At 34.7% G+C, this 16,911-nt stretch overlaps 3 protein-coding genes across 8 annotated transcripts; 2 read left to right on the top strand and 1 right to left on the bottom strand.

The window, feature by feature from the left end:
• The first annotated feature begins 390 nt into the window (after positions 1-390).
• On the top strand, positions 391-8,147 carry LOC18447759 (arogenate dehydrogenase 2, chloroplastic). 3 transcript variants are annotated; one of them, XM_020675781.2, is made up of 2 exons: positions 391-2,030; positions 8,012-8,147. In XM_020675781.2, the coding sequence occupies exon 1, from the start codon at positions 825-827 to the stop codon at positions 2,028-2,030; it is 1,206 nt and encodes a 401-aa protein (XP_020531440.1). In that variant the 5' UTR covers positions 391-824; the 3' UTR covers positions 8,012-8,147. The 3 variants fall into 3 exon arrangements, with proteins under 3 accessions (XP_020531440.1, XP_020531441.1, XP_006857908.2); XM_020675782.2 differs by lacking the exon at positions 8,012-8,147 and adding an exon at positions 4,533-4,705; XM_006857846.4 differs by lacking the exon at positions 8,012-8,147 and adding an exon at positions 2,564-2,720.
• LOC18447760 (Protein kinase superfamily protein) lies at positions 6,951-13,460 on the top strand. Of its 4 annotated transcripts, none has more exons than XM_088848288.1 (9): positions 6,951-7,101; positions 8,012-8,165; positions 8,696-8,786; positions 8,923-8,997; positions 9,080-9,168; positions 9,507-9,625; positions 9,827-9,967; positions 10,910-10,986; positions 12,899-13,460. In XM_088848288.1, exons 1-9 carry the CDS (start codon positions 6,969-6,971, stop codon positions 12,905-12,907), a joined length of 888 nt encoding a protein of 295 aa, XP_088704414.1. In that variant the 5' UTR covers positions 6,951-6,968; the 3' UTR covers positions 12,908-13,460. The 4 variants fall into 4 exon arrangements, with proteins under 4 accessions (XP_088704414.1, XP_006857909.1, XP_020531443.1 ...); XM_006857847.4 differs by lacking the exon at positions 12,899-13,460 and adding an exon at positions 12,260-12,681; XM_020675784.2 differs by lacking the exon at positions 12,899-13,460 and adding an exon at positions 11,491-11,647.
• LOC105421709 (stress-response A/B barrel domain-containing protein At5g22580-like) lies at positions 12,860-16,802 on the bottom strand. The gene is made up of 2 exons (XM_011630067.3): positions 16,633-16,802; positions 12,860-13,206 (listed from the first exon to the last, which is right to left on the bottom strand). The coding sequence occupies exons 1-2, from the start codon at positions 16,782-16,784 to the stop codon at positions 13,014-13,016; spliced, it is 345 nt and encodes a 114-aa protein (XP_011628369.2). The 5' UTR covers positions 16,785-16,802; the 3' UTR covers positions 12,860-13,013.
• Positions 16,803-16,911: the final 109 nt, after the last annotated feature.

Below are 16,911 nucleotides of genomic sequence, written 5' to 3'. Positions count from 1 at the left end.
TTATGTCAAGTTCTCTAAGACTTTATCTCATGTCACGAATGTGGATTATTTTTGTTCAATCTCGAGATATTATTTTTTTCAAGTACATAAAGATTGCTATATAGAGTTTTTTTTAGAGTAAATGTTTTGATAGGGTTGCAGCCTTATCAAAATGAGTAAAGCCTTACCTCAAAACTTGTGAAAAATTACAGTTATGATGTTATAAAACCTTCAAACCGATCATCCCGACCTGATTGTTGTGGCTATTAAAAAAAGAGGGGGTTTCAAACCCTAAAAACAACTTCTATTATAATACATTATGCAGTTTGTCTACTTACAAATATTCACATATCTACAATATCTGTACTATTTTTTAAGCTACAAATTTTTTCGAGATTTCCTATGCCCATTTTTATTTTTTAGGTTTCGAGATGAAGCTTTACTTATTCTTTGTTTTTTTTTAAAGGTTTGTGCCTCATGGAAACAACATCCTTTTCTTAAGGAGGTCAGATTATGGCTTGAAAAGCCTACATCAACCAAATTTGGAGTCCTATAATTACAATTTACCGGAGGGAGCACATGGGCAATATACGCATGCGGAAGCATAAAATATTTTGGCATTTCGCTCTTCCCCGTTCGTGCGTTTTTTTGTCGTGGCCTCGCGTGATCAAATTTCTTTGCCACAGAGTTGCCGGCTAGCTCTCTTCACGGAGGATCTTTGGGATAAAGATTTAAGGGTTTCAAATCTCTTATTAGAGCTCTAATGGCATACTCCATTGGGCGAATTTCTAGGTTTTCAGTTTTCAGTTTTCAGTTTTCAGATTTGAGAGCTCTCTTCAACTTCAATGGACCATAGATTGAAAAGTTTCTGGGGTTTAAGCGTCCATTTTTACAGTTGTAATGAGCATTGTGGCTCGAGCAGAATAGCTAAAATGCTGACTCTTCCATCTATGGAAACCCCAATAAAACCAGTCTCTCTCCATAAAACCCAATTTTGTTCACCATTTTCTTCAATGTCTGCCTTTTCTCTCCCTGCAACTTTCAGAGTTAAACAAAGGGCTTCTAAGCTTTTTGTCATGCCTCGAATCCGAGCTCTAGATGCTGCTCAGCCTTTTGATTACGAGGCCAGGATCATGGAGGCGCATGAGAAAAGCTCAAAACTCAAGATTGGTATAGTAGGATTTGGAAATTATGGCCAATTCCTTGCAAAAGCCCTAATTCGTCAAGGTCACACTGTTCTCGCTCATTCTCGATCTGATTACTCTGATATCGCTGTGAAAATTGGGGTTTCATTCTTTAGAGATCCGCATGACCTTTGTGAAGAACACCCAGAAGTGATCTTACTTTGCACCTCGATCATTTCCACTGAATCAGTGTTGAGATCATTACCAACACAGAGATTGAAGAGAAACACTCTATTTGTTGATGTTCTCTCTGTTAAAGAGTTCCCCAGAAACCTATTTTTACAGATTTTACCTCAAGAGTTTGATGTTTTATGTACCCATCCAATGTTTGGACCTGAAAGTGGAAAGGATGGGTGGAAAGGATTGCCATTTGTTTACGAAAAGGTTCGAATAGGAAGCGATGAATATAAGGAAGATAGGTGCCAAAAATTTCTCGATATTTTTGCAAAAGAAGGGTGTAGAATGGTAGAAATGTCATGTTCGGAGCACGACCGCCATGCTGCTGAATCTCAGTTTATAACACATACAGTGGGCAGAATGCTTGGAAAATTAGAGTTGCAATCAACTCCAATCAATACAAAAGGCTATGAAACTTTGCTGAATCTGGTCGAGAACACTTCAGGCGATAGTTTCGATCTCTATTATGGGTTGTTTATGTATAATGTAAATTCGACTGGGCAAATTGAGAGGTTGGATGCCGCTTTCGATTCATTGAAGAGGCAGCTCTATGGGCATTTGCATGACATTTTGAGGAAACAATTGTTTGGTAATGGGAAGGGATCGGAGAATTTGCAAAGACTTGCACCACCTGCCGTCTCTCGAAATGGGTATGGACAGGAAGCCACGGCATGTGAGGTGAAGCAATAGGTATACTGCGCTGCAAATTTTTCTCCACTTCTTTTTGTTATTTATGATATCTCTTTTTCTTCGGTTGCATGTTTATGGATGAACCAGAACTACCCAAAAGATAATTGTTGACCGAAAATATGTCTTAGCATTTGTATTGGCAGCCATAAGATGTAATTTCTTGATGTTTTGAGCCTTTGGACTATTTTCTTCTTTCCTTTATGGGCTTGTCTTAATCACTTGTGTTGTTGAAGACTAAATCAAGAAAATGAAACTGCACTATTATGTGATGGGTGCGGTTTGTATAGAGCATAGGCTGCTCTAAACATTCAAATTAGAGCCTACCTTCAAATAGCATCGAGAAATGTGGTTTCAATATTAAAAATCTTTTTGATAGCTTTAAAATATATTTTCATCTTTATTCATAAAGATTAAAACTTAGAAAATAGTGTAAATCGAGAGATCTATGAAACCTTCAAAATCTTGAAAATTGACGGTCCAAAAATGTGCTATTTCCAAAACTTGAAATCCATTATTTTCTCATGTCCATGCAGGTTGATGTCGAGATGATCAATTGGAGGATACTTGGGCATCAAAACAACCTCTTTTAGTAAAATTTTTGGGATAGGCTCGAATTTGATTGTTTAGAGCCTCGGCTCTATATAAACTTTCCCCTTATGGGGTAATATACATGGGGTTTTTTTCTTCTTACCGTTCACCTCTTTTTACTTCATTTATGATTCCTCTGTTTTTTCTGGTTGCTTATTATTGAATTACCTTAGCTATCTAAATAATCTTGTGTAGACACCCCATCCTGGCTGAGGAATTCCTAAGTACCTAAACCCTAGACTCTTGGTCCTAAAACCTTACAACCGCCTACCCAAAACTCTTGCACCACCCTTCATTTCAGAAATCAGAATCAGCATGCCCTATGGCACACCTTTTAGCCTAAAACCCATATGAAAACCTATTGAAACTCAGTCCCCACCCCCCAGCTCTCTTTCTACTACCATTTTGAGCCAAATTGACCAATGGATTTTGATACACCATTTGGGGTTCCGCAGAGCCCACGTGTTGCTGTGCAGAGTGCACACATCTCGTCTCTAGACCACATACCCAAATTGCACCACCTTTCTTTCTGTGCCTTCTAGAAGCTTCCAAGCCCATTCCCGGCCTTAAGTGTGAGAAATCTTGAGTAATATCTTAAAATTAGGAAATTTGTGTGAATTTTTAATCATACCTAGATAGGAACGATATATTTGACGAACCGAGTCGTGCACCTAAAGAGTACAATCTTCTTTTCTCTGAACGGAGGGTCTAGATTTGCCCAATTTGGGGTGGAAGATATATTAGGAATGAAATTTTCGGAAGGTAGGGTCTATGGGTATCTATTTGGGATGAAATTTGGGGCTTAGGGCTTATCCGGCTCCTGAATCCATCCATGAAACTCCTGAGACCATTGGAGATTATGTTTTGGGGGTTTTCAATGATTTGTCCGTTCTTGTCCATACAATTGTGGTGTACGATACCCAATATTGTGATATTTTATCTATGTTAGAAATTTTAAATGCTGTAAATTTTTAAAAATAAATTTATTTATTTTTTCTTGTCTATTTTTAGAGAATTTTAGATACTGTAAAATTATTAGAAATAAATATGATATTTCTGTTGTTAGTAAAATTTTAAGATTTCTTTCTACTGTTTTGAATATTTAGGCATTGTAAATTTCATGTGCAAATGACTGCCTTATTATTTAAAAAATTGATATTTTTGCAATTGATTATAGCATTGTTGTGAAATGTTTATTTGTGAATTGCTATCCCATAAATTGTGATAATTACGTATTCTTGAATTTCTATAAGAGTTTTTCTATACATATTAAATTGGCAATTATGCTAGAATGTCTTTACGAACTGCTACCTTTCTAAATTTGAGCGCAAAATATTTGATTGGTTATTTTTGAAATGTTATTGAAAGTGACCATTATTAATGGTTTTAGTGAAATATCATATTAATGATTTTAGTTATATGTTGAGTACATGATATTGCTGCTTTCGAATGTTTAAAGAGATTTAGAAATAATTTAAGTATGCAAGTGGACTCATCCGGTTCGCCGGTGAGGTATAAGTGGACCTATCCGGGACGACAGTAGGGATTAAGTGGACTCATCCGGTACGCCGGTGAGGTATAAGTGGACCTGCAGGGATTAAGTGGACCTATCTGGGACGCCGATAGGGATTAAGTGGACCCATCAGGATGCTGATGGGGTATATAGGTGACCTACTTGGGACGTCAGTAGGGTAATTTTGTGGAATATTTGAATTATGCACTGCCGTTAAAAATTTCAATCATTTGGATTATGTTTAATTGTGCATTTCTGAAAATGCTTGTGCACGCATTGTTTTTAATTGACCTCCATTTTGAAAGTTCATTTATATCTTTCAATCATGATTATTTTTTTAGGATTATGATGATCACTTACTGAGTAGCGAAGCTCATCAAACTATGGTAAACATTTTTCAGGATAACTGCGATTTCATTTTGAGTACTCGTCAAGGGCAATTTTGGAAGATATTGTAGTTGTGCCTAAGCTTTCTTTTGTTACTTTGTAAGAATTCACCTTTTTAAATTTGTCCTATCAAGAGATGTATATATGTTTTGACTGTCACATCTCAGGAATATCAGTATTGTAATTCTTGAGGTGTAACAATTAGGGGGGGGGGGGGGGGGGGGGGTGTTATGCTTCCAAAATACATGCAAGCAATGGTAATGAAGTACGCAAAAGTCGCAAGCATGCATACGATGAGTTATCGAGATCAGAATCGATTAGACAGGAAGTTCTGGTTGTTAATGATTCATTGAGAAAGTTTAATTAACTTGGATAAAGTTTAATTAACCTGGCCCCATAAATAAGGGGAAATGGAAGTGCGATAACAAAGGGTCATAGCTAGTAGGGGCAATGGCTATCCCTCCCGGCCCAATTCAAATTGGGCTCAAGCTACTAAAAAGTGGGTTAGATGGGATTCAATGGCCCATCTTGGCTTGTGTTTTTTTTTGGGAAAATTTCGTATAGAACCTTAATTCCCCATCTTATTTCATGGTAGACTCTATTTTTATTTTTCTTTCAAAGAGGATAAAAAAATCTCTGAAGATTTCACCGTATCCCCTCATCTCTTATCTCCCTCATTTCTTCACTTTTGACCATAAAAATTAGCTCCAACAAACATTTGTATACAATTTCAACCCAATATGAGAGAGAGATAGGGAGCCCTCAACGTGGCATTGAGGGGTTGAAAATGCAAAAAATATAAAAAGAAAATATTTTTGAAACATTTTTGGGTTAAAAGATATACTAGAGTGGGTTAAAAAGTTTTTGAAACGTTTTTGAGTTGAAATGGTATAAACATGTATGTTGGGGCTAATTTTTATAGTCAAAAATGAATAAATAATGGAGATAAGAGATGAGGGGGTATTGTGAAATCTTTAGGGATTTTTTCATGCAGCTTGAAAGAAAAATAGAAGGAAGGTCTACCATGAAATAAGATGGGGAATTAGGGTTTTGTATAAATTTTCCCTTTGTTTTTTACGGTATTTTGATAAGGGTGAGGTTTGTATAAGGTGTCAACCTTATGCTATTGAAGTAAGGTGAAGCTCAATACCATGTCGAAAGTGCAGTTTCGGTGCCACAAAGCCTTGCAATGATATGTAAATATATTGTTGCCCTCAATTATAAAATTTAAAGTTCCAAAAATTGTAACGATCAAGCAGATATATAAACACTTGAAAATCTAGAAAAATGGCTGGTCCATATAATGTGTAAGAAGATGAACTATTTATAGGACTATAAATCCCCTTTTTTCCATGTTTATGAATCTCAATGCCAAAGGATCGATTTGATAATTTTCCAGCATAGGAACAATGATCACTAGTGGTTTTTTTAGGTGCACCTTACCTATACAGTATAAGGTTGAGACCTTATATAAACTTTTTCCGTTTGATAATGATATAAAAATTTTAAAAAGTGGGTTGGATGGGATTCAATGGTTCATTTTGGCTTGTGTTTTTATGGTATTTTAATAAGGATGTAAATTTTTTAAAAAGTGGGTTGGATAGGATTCATTTGCCAGTCTTCGTTCATGTTTTGTTGTGGTACAAAAAGACTTAGTCGGAAATAGTGATAAAAGATATGAGGACTTACAGTATCACTGAGGGAGTATAGCCCTTAGCATGAAAGGGTATATAATTATAACTACTATTGTCAGGGCCATGAAAATTACTTGATCGGTGAAGGGTTTGGTCTAGCTAAAATCATTATAGTTTACCAAAAATGCCAGTTCAAACCAATGATTTAAAGGTAAATATTTTTAAAAAGTAAAAAAAAAAGGAATAATAGTTTAAAACATAAATTATTATTAAGTAATTTACACATCCATTAAAAAGTGTAAAAAGTTAGATGTTGTAGCTTTTGCACTATATTAAAAAGCATGTCATTTTCTGACATTGTTTTTAGAAAAACATAAAATCTATATCATCCCATTAAAATGAATAACATAAAACATCGCAGTTTTATTTTTCTAAAAAAGTACTTAAAAAATAGGATAGATTTTTTTAAAAAAATCAACTTTGATTAGTGGATTTAATTAGGCAAAAACCAATTAGTTTAATCATAATCGGACATATATCGATTTCAATCGAAAGATTCAATTTTTACTTTGGACGAGATTAACCAATTAATTGGTATAAAGTATAAACCAATCCTCCCGGAAGCAATCCGATCTTGCTACCGAGATGATCTTCATTGTGGTGCCCTTATTTTGAACGTGCGGACCACAAGACTAAAACTAAGTGGCGCCCCTTGCCCTATTGAAGTGCGGGAAAAATCCCCTCTGGCTTCGTACGTTAGACACCGTTGCGTCATAAAATGCGAGAAAGAGCCCTATCAAGCCGCACGGTGTGAGTATGGTTATTGTCTCTCCTCTCTCTTCTTCCCTTTCTCTCTCTCTTCAATTCTTCTCTTTCTCTTCTCTGTCTCCTCATATAATCCCTCTTTCCCCAAGACTCAGAAGGCCCACTCTCTGCACCCCGTTTGCAAGTAAGTCCACACCACGGAATTTGTGCCGCTTTTTTTTTTGTTCCGTCTCTTGATAAGTTTACAGTTATGCAGTGAATTTGAATTTGTGTTTAGTTATTGTGGGTGTGCGATGAACTTGTGTTTTGAACTTATGGACTGATTATTTCAATGGGGGTACTGTATTTTGTTAGTATGAAATTGGAATTTGGATGATGTTTTTATAGATGTTTTCTCCTTTTTGTCGGCACTGTCAACTGAACTTGTTTAATGGAAGCTTAATGTGATTTTTTTTTTCACTTGGGTCTCAATAATTTGCGGGAATGAGAAAGTAATGTGCACATATGTTGATTAAGAACTTCAAAAATGGTACTTTTGGATTGATTATTTGAATGGGGATGCTGCATTTTGTTAGTGTGAGATTGGAACTTGGACGATATTTTTATTTGATGTGGTTTATGGATATGTTCTCCTTTGTATTAATACTGTCCATGAATTTGTTTCCTGAGAGCCTTACGTGAATATTTCACTTGGGTCTCAAAAACTTATTGGAGTGATAAAGTAATTTTATATATTTTTATATTGGTCCAGAACATAAAAAATGATTCTTTCTAATAATATTAAGTCTGGGAAAGAATTCACTTTCTCATAGCTTGATGTAATTATTTCACTTGGCCTCAAAGGTTTTAACATGGAACCAGGGATTTAAGTGTATATATTTCTAGAATTTTTATCAAAAAGCAGTAAAGCACTAATTTGTTTTTCTATTATCTTATTTTATTGATACTACCTATATTGAATTTTGCGATCTTATAGCTTTGAGTGATTTTTTTTTTTTTTTTTTTTTAAATTAGGTTTAATTGATTATTATTCCAGCAGGAGTGTGAAAGAAATTTTGCTGATTCATTTTTAATTTTCATTCTTAAATACTCAGTGGCAGTTTCAAGTGATGATCCTGTGAGTGAATGGATACTCACAGAGGGGAAGGCAACGAAGATAACCAAGATAAGTCCTATTGGTGGAGGCTGTATCAATAACGCATATGAATATGAGACTGATTCAGGTTCCTTTTTTGTCAAAACAAATAGGTTAGTATAACCTATATCTAGTTGACTTCTTGTACTCCTTTACCATATTTTTATTGAAACGCGTCAATGGATTTATTTGAATTCTATTAACTTTGTGAAGATAGTTGAGTCTCGAATCTTTTTTGGCCCATCACAGCTTTATACCACCTTGGATTTGGTTTTTCTTTGTGAATATAAAAATAATTTGTGGTTGGTACGGAATATCTCTTCGATAGAAATATTTATTGATCAAATAGACATGATGGCACCATTGGATTTCTTCTTTTTTTTGGTTTTCTCGGTGATAAACTCTTTCCTGCCTTTTATGATTACCATTTGTTTGTATAACTTTTTTCATTGCAATGAATTTCGGAACCAAATTGCTAATGAGATCTTGCATGTAATTGCCATACTGGTTGTTATAACTCAATTAAAATAGCTCTGATTAGTTAGTTAATGATTATTGTTTAAAGAATGTATCTTTTGACATGTACAAGCTCCCCTTAGTTATTGGGAAAATTAACTCCCTTTTCGCTTTTTAACATGAACAGGAGTGTAGGACCATCAATGTTTGAAGGGGAGACTATTGGTCTAGGCGCAATGTATGCCACCAATTCCATACGTGTGCCTCGGCCCTTCAAGGTACTTCTTTTCAGTTTTTTTTTTTTTATGTTTTATTTTTTCTTCCCCTGAATCTATTGTTATTGTTAGAACACCATTGCTTGTTTGTAAGTTAAGCTCACTAAGGAACAAAGTTGATCCATTTTTAATAATGCAGTTTGGGCCGTTAGCTAGAGGAGGTTCCTATATCATTTTGGAGTTTATTGAGTTTGGATCATCCAGAAGTAATCAGGTGATTTGGTTCTTTTTGTCCTTGACCTTGTGAGATGGTCATTTGAAATTGGTTAAATCATGTAACCATTATCTATGCTCAGTCAGTCCTTGGGAGAAAGCTTGCTGAAATGCATAAAGCTGGAAAATCTGACAAGGGTTTTGGATTTCGAGTCGACAACACCATAGGCAGGTAGAATATTTTTTAATCAATCATATATGCAGTGTTTATGATATAATTTTCGTATTGTATATAAATCACTAGATATCTTTGAGGTATTATGTCCAGTCGACAACACCATAGGCAGGTAGAATATTTTTTAGCCAATCATATATGCAGTGTTATGATATAATTTTCGTATTGTATTTAATATAAATCACCAGATATCTTTGAGGTGTATGTCTATCCTTCAAATTTATATATGTTTATTTTTTGTTATGTTCTTTCTCTTTGAGGTGATTGTTTCATATGCTAATACTTTCTTCTTTGCAGTATTGCATGTGCTAACACATCAATTCGGATTGTTGTAGCACGTCTCAGATAAACACCTGGTCCACAGATTGGATCAGCTTTTTCTCTGAGCATCGATTGGGCTACCAGTTGAAGTTAGCTCGTGATCAATATGGGGATGCAAGCATTTATGAAAAAGGTAATGTGGTCCATGAAATGCTAGGTTGGGTTACTAAATGCTAAGAATGAGTTAGTACAGTGATGTTTACTTAACAAAAAAGGAAAAAAGTTTCATTTGAAAAGTCCATTGATGGTTAATCTTTTGCGTTAGAGACTATGACTTAAAGTGATATTTTATCAGGATCTTGATTGCCTATCTTTACCTATTTGATTCAAACAGGGCAAAGGCTACTGAAGAGTATGCCACTTCTTTTTGAAGGTATTGACATTGAGCCTTGTTTGCTTCATGGAGACCTGTGGAGTGGAAATATTAGCTCTGACAGGAATGGGGAACCTGTTATATTGGATCCTGCATGCTATTGTAAGTTTGCTTCTTGTATTATTATACTTCTTGTGTCCCCAAGTGGTCATGTAACAAGAGGTGCTTGATTCCTATTCCTTTCAAAAGACACAGTGGAGATTTTCTATTCTCATAAAGAGGTTCACAGTACGCATATATCGCATGTTCAATTGCAACTTTTCTATATACTTAATTTTATGGGTCTGTCCATTCTACCACTCTTGTTGATCTCGGGAAGATCTGTCCGAATGTTAGTAACACTCATTTGTATTTTGTAACGTCACTAGCTATGGTCCCTATTAGTTAGAAACAAACTCTGTTAATCCTACACTTTCTTCCTTTTCCCCATCATTATTTCACTTCTCTTATGCCATGCATGATGCATCTCCATTAGAAGCCTTCTACTCAGAGAGAGGTTGGTTCCAAGGGTCTCTGGTCAGTCCCACTTTCTGGATACTGTGGAATCCTCTTCTATGTACTGCAAGTGCAAACTCCAATGAAATAGCACCTTAAGTTCTCGTAGTATGCCAACTAGACATGGTAGTCATATTGTTATTTATTGCTAGATGCCAACGTCTGTACCATCCTCTTTTTTGTCTGGACAGACTTTTAATGAATTCTTGCTCATAATAATTCCCTTGCCTCATCGTAGTTAAAAAGAGAGAGGGTTAGCATGCAACCACACTCTTGTGGACTTGAACATATGCATGCATGCGTTTATTCCTTCGATTCTTGTCTCATTTTTGGTTGATTGTACTTTTTTCTTTTATAAGTGTTGTTCAAAACAGTTTGTTCAAAATAGCGAACTTCAGATGTCTTATGGATACTCATCTTTTTAAATCTTTCAGCAAATGAATATAATATTGCTTATCGGTTTAAATGCTTGGAGACTTTAGTTTCTCATAGTTACCTTGATTGCTCATGGCTGGATTCTCATGTTATATTGCACCGGGTCTCATGTAGATGGACATAACGAAGCCGAATTTGGAATGTCTTGGTGTGCTGGATTTGGTGGTGCCTTCTATAGCTCGTATTTTGAGGTATTGTTTCATCTCCTTTTATTTGATTTAAAGGGTCATAAACTGTTTGTTTTCTATGTTGATATACTTTAGATGCATACAACTATGCATGCACACACGCACACAGACACATGGGGTTCTTACTAATGTAATTTACGCATGTGTACTATCTACATATTTATAGTTGTCACTGGTTGTGTTTGGTGTACTTTGTGAGTATATACACTGTCAAGCACAAAGTCCTATAAAGAGATATGTATGTGTGTGTTGGATGGACATGTGGTGTATATATGCATGTTATAGTAGCAAATATCATTTATTCATTTGCTTGTGTAGGCACTGACATTTGAGCTGCCAACTTGCCCGGGCCAGCCTGCAGGCTCTCAGGCTGGCCTTGTGGGCCCAAAAGGATTTTGGGCTGTGTCAGGGCTGGCCCTGACCCTGCCTCGGCCCAAATAGAATTTGGATTATATGTTTTACATATTAAATAAAATGTTATATCACTTGTAAGACCCTTTTTTTCAGGCAGGTCTCAGGCTAAAATACTAAGAAATGAGGCCGGGCCTACCCTATTCCCTCTCAGGCCAGGGCTGGCCCATTGGTAGCGCTAATATAAAAATATATCAGTGTATTCTCTATTTGTGGGCGGTGTGAATGGAAATATGCTTGTCTTGTGTGTGGATATGTTTCTCTGCTCAATGCGCGTGTGTAAGTGTGTGTATGTATATATATATATATATATATATATATATATATATATATATATGTATCTAATGTATATATGGGTATTTCTACAATATTCTCAACAAAAGTACTATGTTTATACCCGACATTAAGGGTTTGGGTCATATGAAAACATGTAAGTATATGTATATGCATGAACATATAAAGGATAATGATCACAATAGGGGTTACCTTCTATATGAATACGAGAGGGTTCTTTTTGAATGTTGGATTTGAGAAATGGTCTTGATAAAGTTGGGTGACTCGTGGTAAAGGTGAGTAATTTGTTCTTATGATTTTAAAAAAAACTAAACAAAAAACCGTCGTTCTTTGTGGATCTGACATGCCATTATGGATAGGCCATAACAAAGGTGACACCCTCTTCAAAGTCTAAATTCCTTTTACCATTCAAACCCAAAATATCCTTAGTACACTTAATTCTCTTCACCATCCCCACCAGAGCATACATATATAATGATTGACGCAATTATCCTAACCTAGATCTTTCTTCTTCTTCTTCTTCTTCTTCTTCTTCTTCTTTTTTTTTTTTTTTGTGATTGTTGGGAATTAGGTAATGCCGAAACAGCCGGGGTTTGAACAACGGAGGGACCTGTATATGTTATACCATTACTTGAATCACTATAATCTATTTGGGTCTGGATACCGTTCTTCTGCCATGTCCATAATCAACAATTATCTCCAAATGTTTCAGAGTTGAAGTGCTTACTATCGAAATGATAATGGTCAGTACATGCATATAATTGCCTGCCTTAGTGCTCTCTCTCTCTCTCTCTCTCTCTCTCTCTCTCGACAATGTAATTGGGGCCTGTACTTGCCTGAAACCTAAAAGAGCTTAGCGTGTTTTATTCATATCATAGTGATTCACCCTGTTATATTTGTCCATGTTTCTCTGCATAGTCTGCTTTTGATTATGGAATTCAGATGAAAGCTTACTCCTTTTTATTATGTTGAAATAGAAACTTTATGATGTGATATTCTCAGCTATTGTTCAAATATTTTCTGGAAGATTAGCAAGAATTTGTCATGACATTTAACGAATCTTCGGAAATTTGATTACTATGTAAACAAGCACATTGAACCAATGTGTGTGTGCGTGCGCGCGCGAGAGAGAGAGAGAGAGAGAGAGAGAGAGAGAGAGCTTCGTAGGATAGGAGCAAGAAGATGAACCATTCAAGCAAACATTGTTCAGGAAATCTGATGTTCCGAAGAAAACATTGTTGAAGAAACCAAGTTAGAGGGAGAGAGAGCAAAACAGCCTGTCCTCATGTCACACAAACAATACCCAGGAAGAGAGAGAGAGATTGCTACGCAGGAGATTTGGCAAGGATGGGAACATAATCAAGGATGATGAGGTTTTCCACAGCCTCCACGAATTTTATGGCATAAGCTCTGTGTGCAGGATGAGCAACGTACTCCTCCAAACCATTTGCATCAAAGAATGTAATCACAAAGACATGTGTGAAGCCTTGGTGCCTTTTCCCTTCTTGTGCAGTTCCCCTGCAGCAAAAACAAGATCAAAAGAATTCAAGATAGAAAGAGCCTTATAATAGGCCAGAGGCCAGAAAGATTATTTGCTCCTGTGGGAGCATATAGGGCTGAGAAATTTTTTGGATTGGGTCCGGATCCACCTAGATCCGGATCCGGATCCAAAAAATATATATTGGATGCATATCATATCGGATCTAGAATATTCAGATCTGAATCTAGATCTATATATAGGATTTGGATTTAAATTTGGATTTGAATCATTTTTAATTTTGCATATTATAAAGTTAAAATATATTATAACATTAAAATAATTATATATTATAAATATATAAATTGTAACATATATGTATATATAATAATATATAGGGTGCGGTTTGTATAGAGCTTAGGCTCTAAACAATCAAATTAGAACCTACCTTCAAATGGTGTCGAGAAATGTGGTTTTGATACGAGAAATTTTTGTGATACCCTTAAAATATATTTTCATATTTATTTATAAAGTTTAAAGCTTCAAAAATAGTGTAGATCGATAGATCTATGACAACTTGAAAATTTTGAAAATTGACGGTCCAAAAATGTGTTACAAAATACACTATTTCTTAGAAGTGAAATCCATTTTTTTATCATGTCCATTCATTGTGATGTTGAGATGATCAATTTGAAAATATTTGGGCATCAAAACAACCTTTTCTAGTAAAATTTTTGAGGCATGCTCAAATTTGATTGTTTAGAGCAGTGTTTTAAAAAACACCGAGTCGAACCAGACAATCTTCGGGGATTTTAGATTGGGAACACAACAAAACACTAACACTCAGGGATTTGGGAATAGTCAGACGCTTGCTAATATCGATGATTCGTTTTTAGATCGAATGAATGAATTGTTAAACGAATTCAATCAATGGCACCAGCGTGACCAAGAAGAACAATAACGTCGTCTATCATTTTATTTTTAGATCATATGTTACTAATTTTATGTTTTATTGTAGTCCATGTATGTTGATATATTTATTCCATGATAATTATATGTTTATCCTTTTGTGTGATGTAAATTAAATGTTGAATGGCGGTTCATGCAGGGAAAGAACATATCAATATTCGCATATTCATTCAAAAACATGAAAATTCTTAATGGAGTACCCTCATTTCTTATTGAATTTCTAAAAAACAATATTTATAATGAATTTTAATAATTTTTTCGCATTTTTTTTAAGCTTTATTCTGACCGATTCACCCGATTCCCGATTCGAATCGTCGATTCGCCGATCCAGATCGGTTTTTTGGACGCCCGATCCGGGTCATTGATCCGTTTTTTAAACCATTGGTTTAGAGCGTTGGCTCTATATAAACTTTTTCCTAATATATATAATCTTAAAATATCATATCGGATCCACCTATGCTTGGATCCAACCAGGATTACTATTCCGATCAAAATTTTGGATATGGTTCAAATTTCGGATCCAAATCTTGGATCCATACTTAGATTTGGATAGGATCTAAATTTCAAGTTTCGGATATGGACTGGGTAAATTCTTTAAGAGCATATTGTTCATTTACTCCCTCGGATATAAAGCATCACCTTGATGCTTTATAGGATGTTATAATTTGGATGTAACCTCCTCAACTTAGTGACCAATCATGAAAAGGAGACACTTTCATATCTATAATAGCCTGATAAAATAACATCCAAAGATTTAAGAGATGCCATTTAATTTTGGATGGTCATGTCTAGGTATTTGAGAACTTGAAAGCAATGTTTTTTAAATGAAACAAAATGGTTCTTGCTCTCACCAGAGCATACTGTCCATTTGCTCCTTTTGAAAAATCCAAGCCGCGTATTTCTAGGACCCAAAATTTGGGTATGTGACCTCATAAACTAATGAGCAATCTTAAAAAAAAAATAAAAAAAAATAAAAGTAAAGAAATAAAGTACATTCTTTATCTACTTCAAAAAAAATAAGATTGAATAAGGACTATCCAATTTTTTAACAATAAAATTTTAAGTATTGAAACATTCAAATCCAAAAATTTTCTTTAAATAATCATCAGGCAATTCTTAAGGGCATATCAAAATTTGAGATGAAAAGAAACGCCAAGTAGGTCTTTTTCTCGCAGTAAGTGTACAAGTACTTAATGATTCTAAAGTGGATCTCAAAAAACAAATCGAGACGCCGCTTAAGGTGTGGTATATAATTTGACCTAATTTTTTCTGGCGGGATCACACACTGTGTCCTTATAAGAAAGAATGCCATCTCCCTTGCATTTAATAAAATATTAAAAAATAATTTGTAAAATATAAATTGATCAAAATATTATTGAAAAGTTTTGAAGGTATTTTGGTTAATTTATTTTTTTATATTTTTATTAGATTCACCTATTTTTTAAAGAATAGGTACTCAAAATTTCAAGTGATTTAGATTTATAGAAAAAAATGAAAAATTCAAATACAAAATGTGGTCATAACCAGTGGATCTTATTTAGATTCAATTTGGGCTGTTGGCTGGTATTGTTATCTAAGTAGCTTGGCTTGACTGATTCTATCTTTTTCTATATATATATATATATATATATATATATATATATGGAAAATATTATGCAACGCCTATAGACGAAAATGAACAGTGATTTCGTCTACCTTCATCACCGTTCAAAGTTCATCCCGCGGTCACGATTGTTCGGTAGTGTTTCATTTTTTTTTTCTTTTTTTTAAAAAATTGAAATGACCTGAAATTTGGAGCGTGTATTTATAAAAAATAGGAAAATATTAGAAAAATATAACAAAAATATTTTACATGAAAATATTAACCAAAACACCCCCAAAAAGTTTTGGAGGTATTTTGGTCAAATGTTTTTCACGGATAATTTTTTTTATATTTTTATTAGATGCGCTTCAATAAGATGTACATACCTTCCAAATTTCAGATCATTCCGATTTGTAGAAAAAAAAAATGAAAAATAAAACACTACCGGACAATCGTGACCGCACGATGAAATTTGGATAGTGATGAGGATAGACGAAATCAATATTCGTTTTCACCTATAGACGTTAGAAGGATTTTTTTTTTTTTTTGTTTTATATATATATATATATATATATATATATATATATATATATATATATATATATATATATATATGCCTAGGGAAAATTTGTTAAAGGATCTCTCGGGAAATGTTTTTATGATATTGTGATTGGGTCCATTTCTGCTGTCCATTTAAAATAGGTGGTTGGATAAGATGAAGTATATAATTTTTATACAATAGAAAAAATATTGAAAGGTGGTTGGATAAGATGAAGTATATAACTTTTATAGAGTAGGAAAAATATAGAAAGCTTGTCCCTCTCTGTGCCGAGGGAGAGGGAGAAATTGTTAAGGAATGGATCCTCCACTGTTTATAAAATGATGTAAAGGCATTGTAAGGAAGGTGAGGAGTTACCATTCATATGACTTTACAAAGTCAAGCTTTGAGACCAGCTCCTGCAACTCACCCAATATCACTGAGAGATCAGTATTCTCCTTGAACTTGGCTAACACTGTGTGTCTATGCTCTCCTTCCATCTTTCTCTCAACGACTCTTTCTTCATGCATGGACTAACATTCAACAATCCTTCACATATAAATAAGAGAGAGAGAGAGAGCGAGAGAGAGAGAGAGAGAGAGTTGCAATCATTTTGTATTGAAAACGTGATAGGGAGACATGATAACGCGTAACGTA

Source organism: Amborella trichopoda, chromosome 9, assembly GCF_054954075.1.
Source record: "Amborella trichopoda isolate Santa Cruz 75 chromosome 9, AtrichopodaSantaCruz75HAP2 v2.0, whole genome shotgun sequence".
NCBI lineage: Eukaryota > Viridiplantae > Streptophyta > Magnoliopsida > Amborellales > Amborellaceae > Amborella > Amborella trichopoda.
This window is presented reverse-complemented; position numbering and strand designations above follow the sequence as displayed.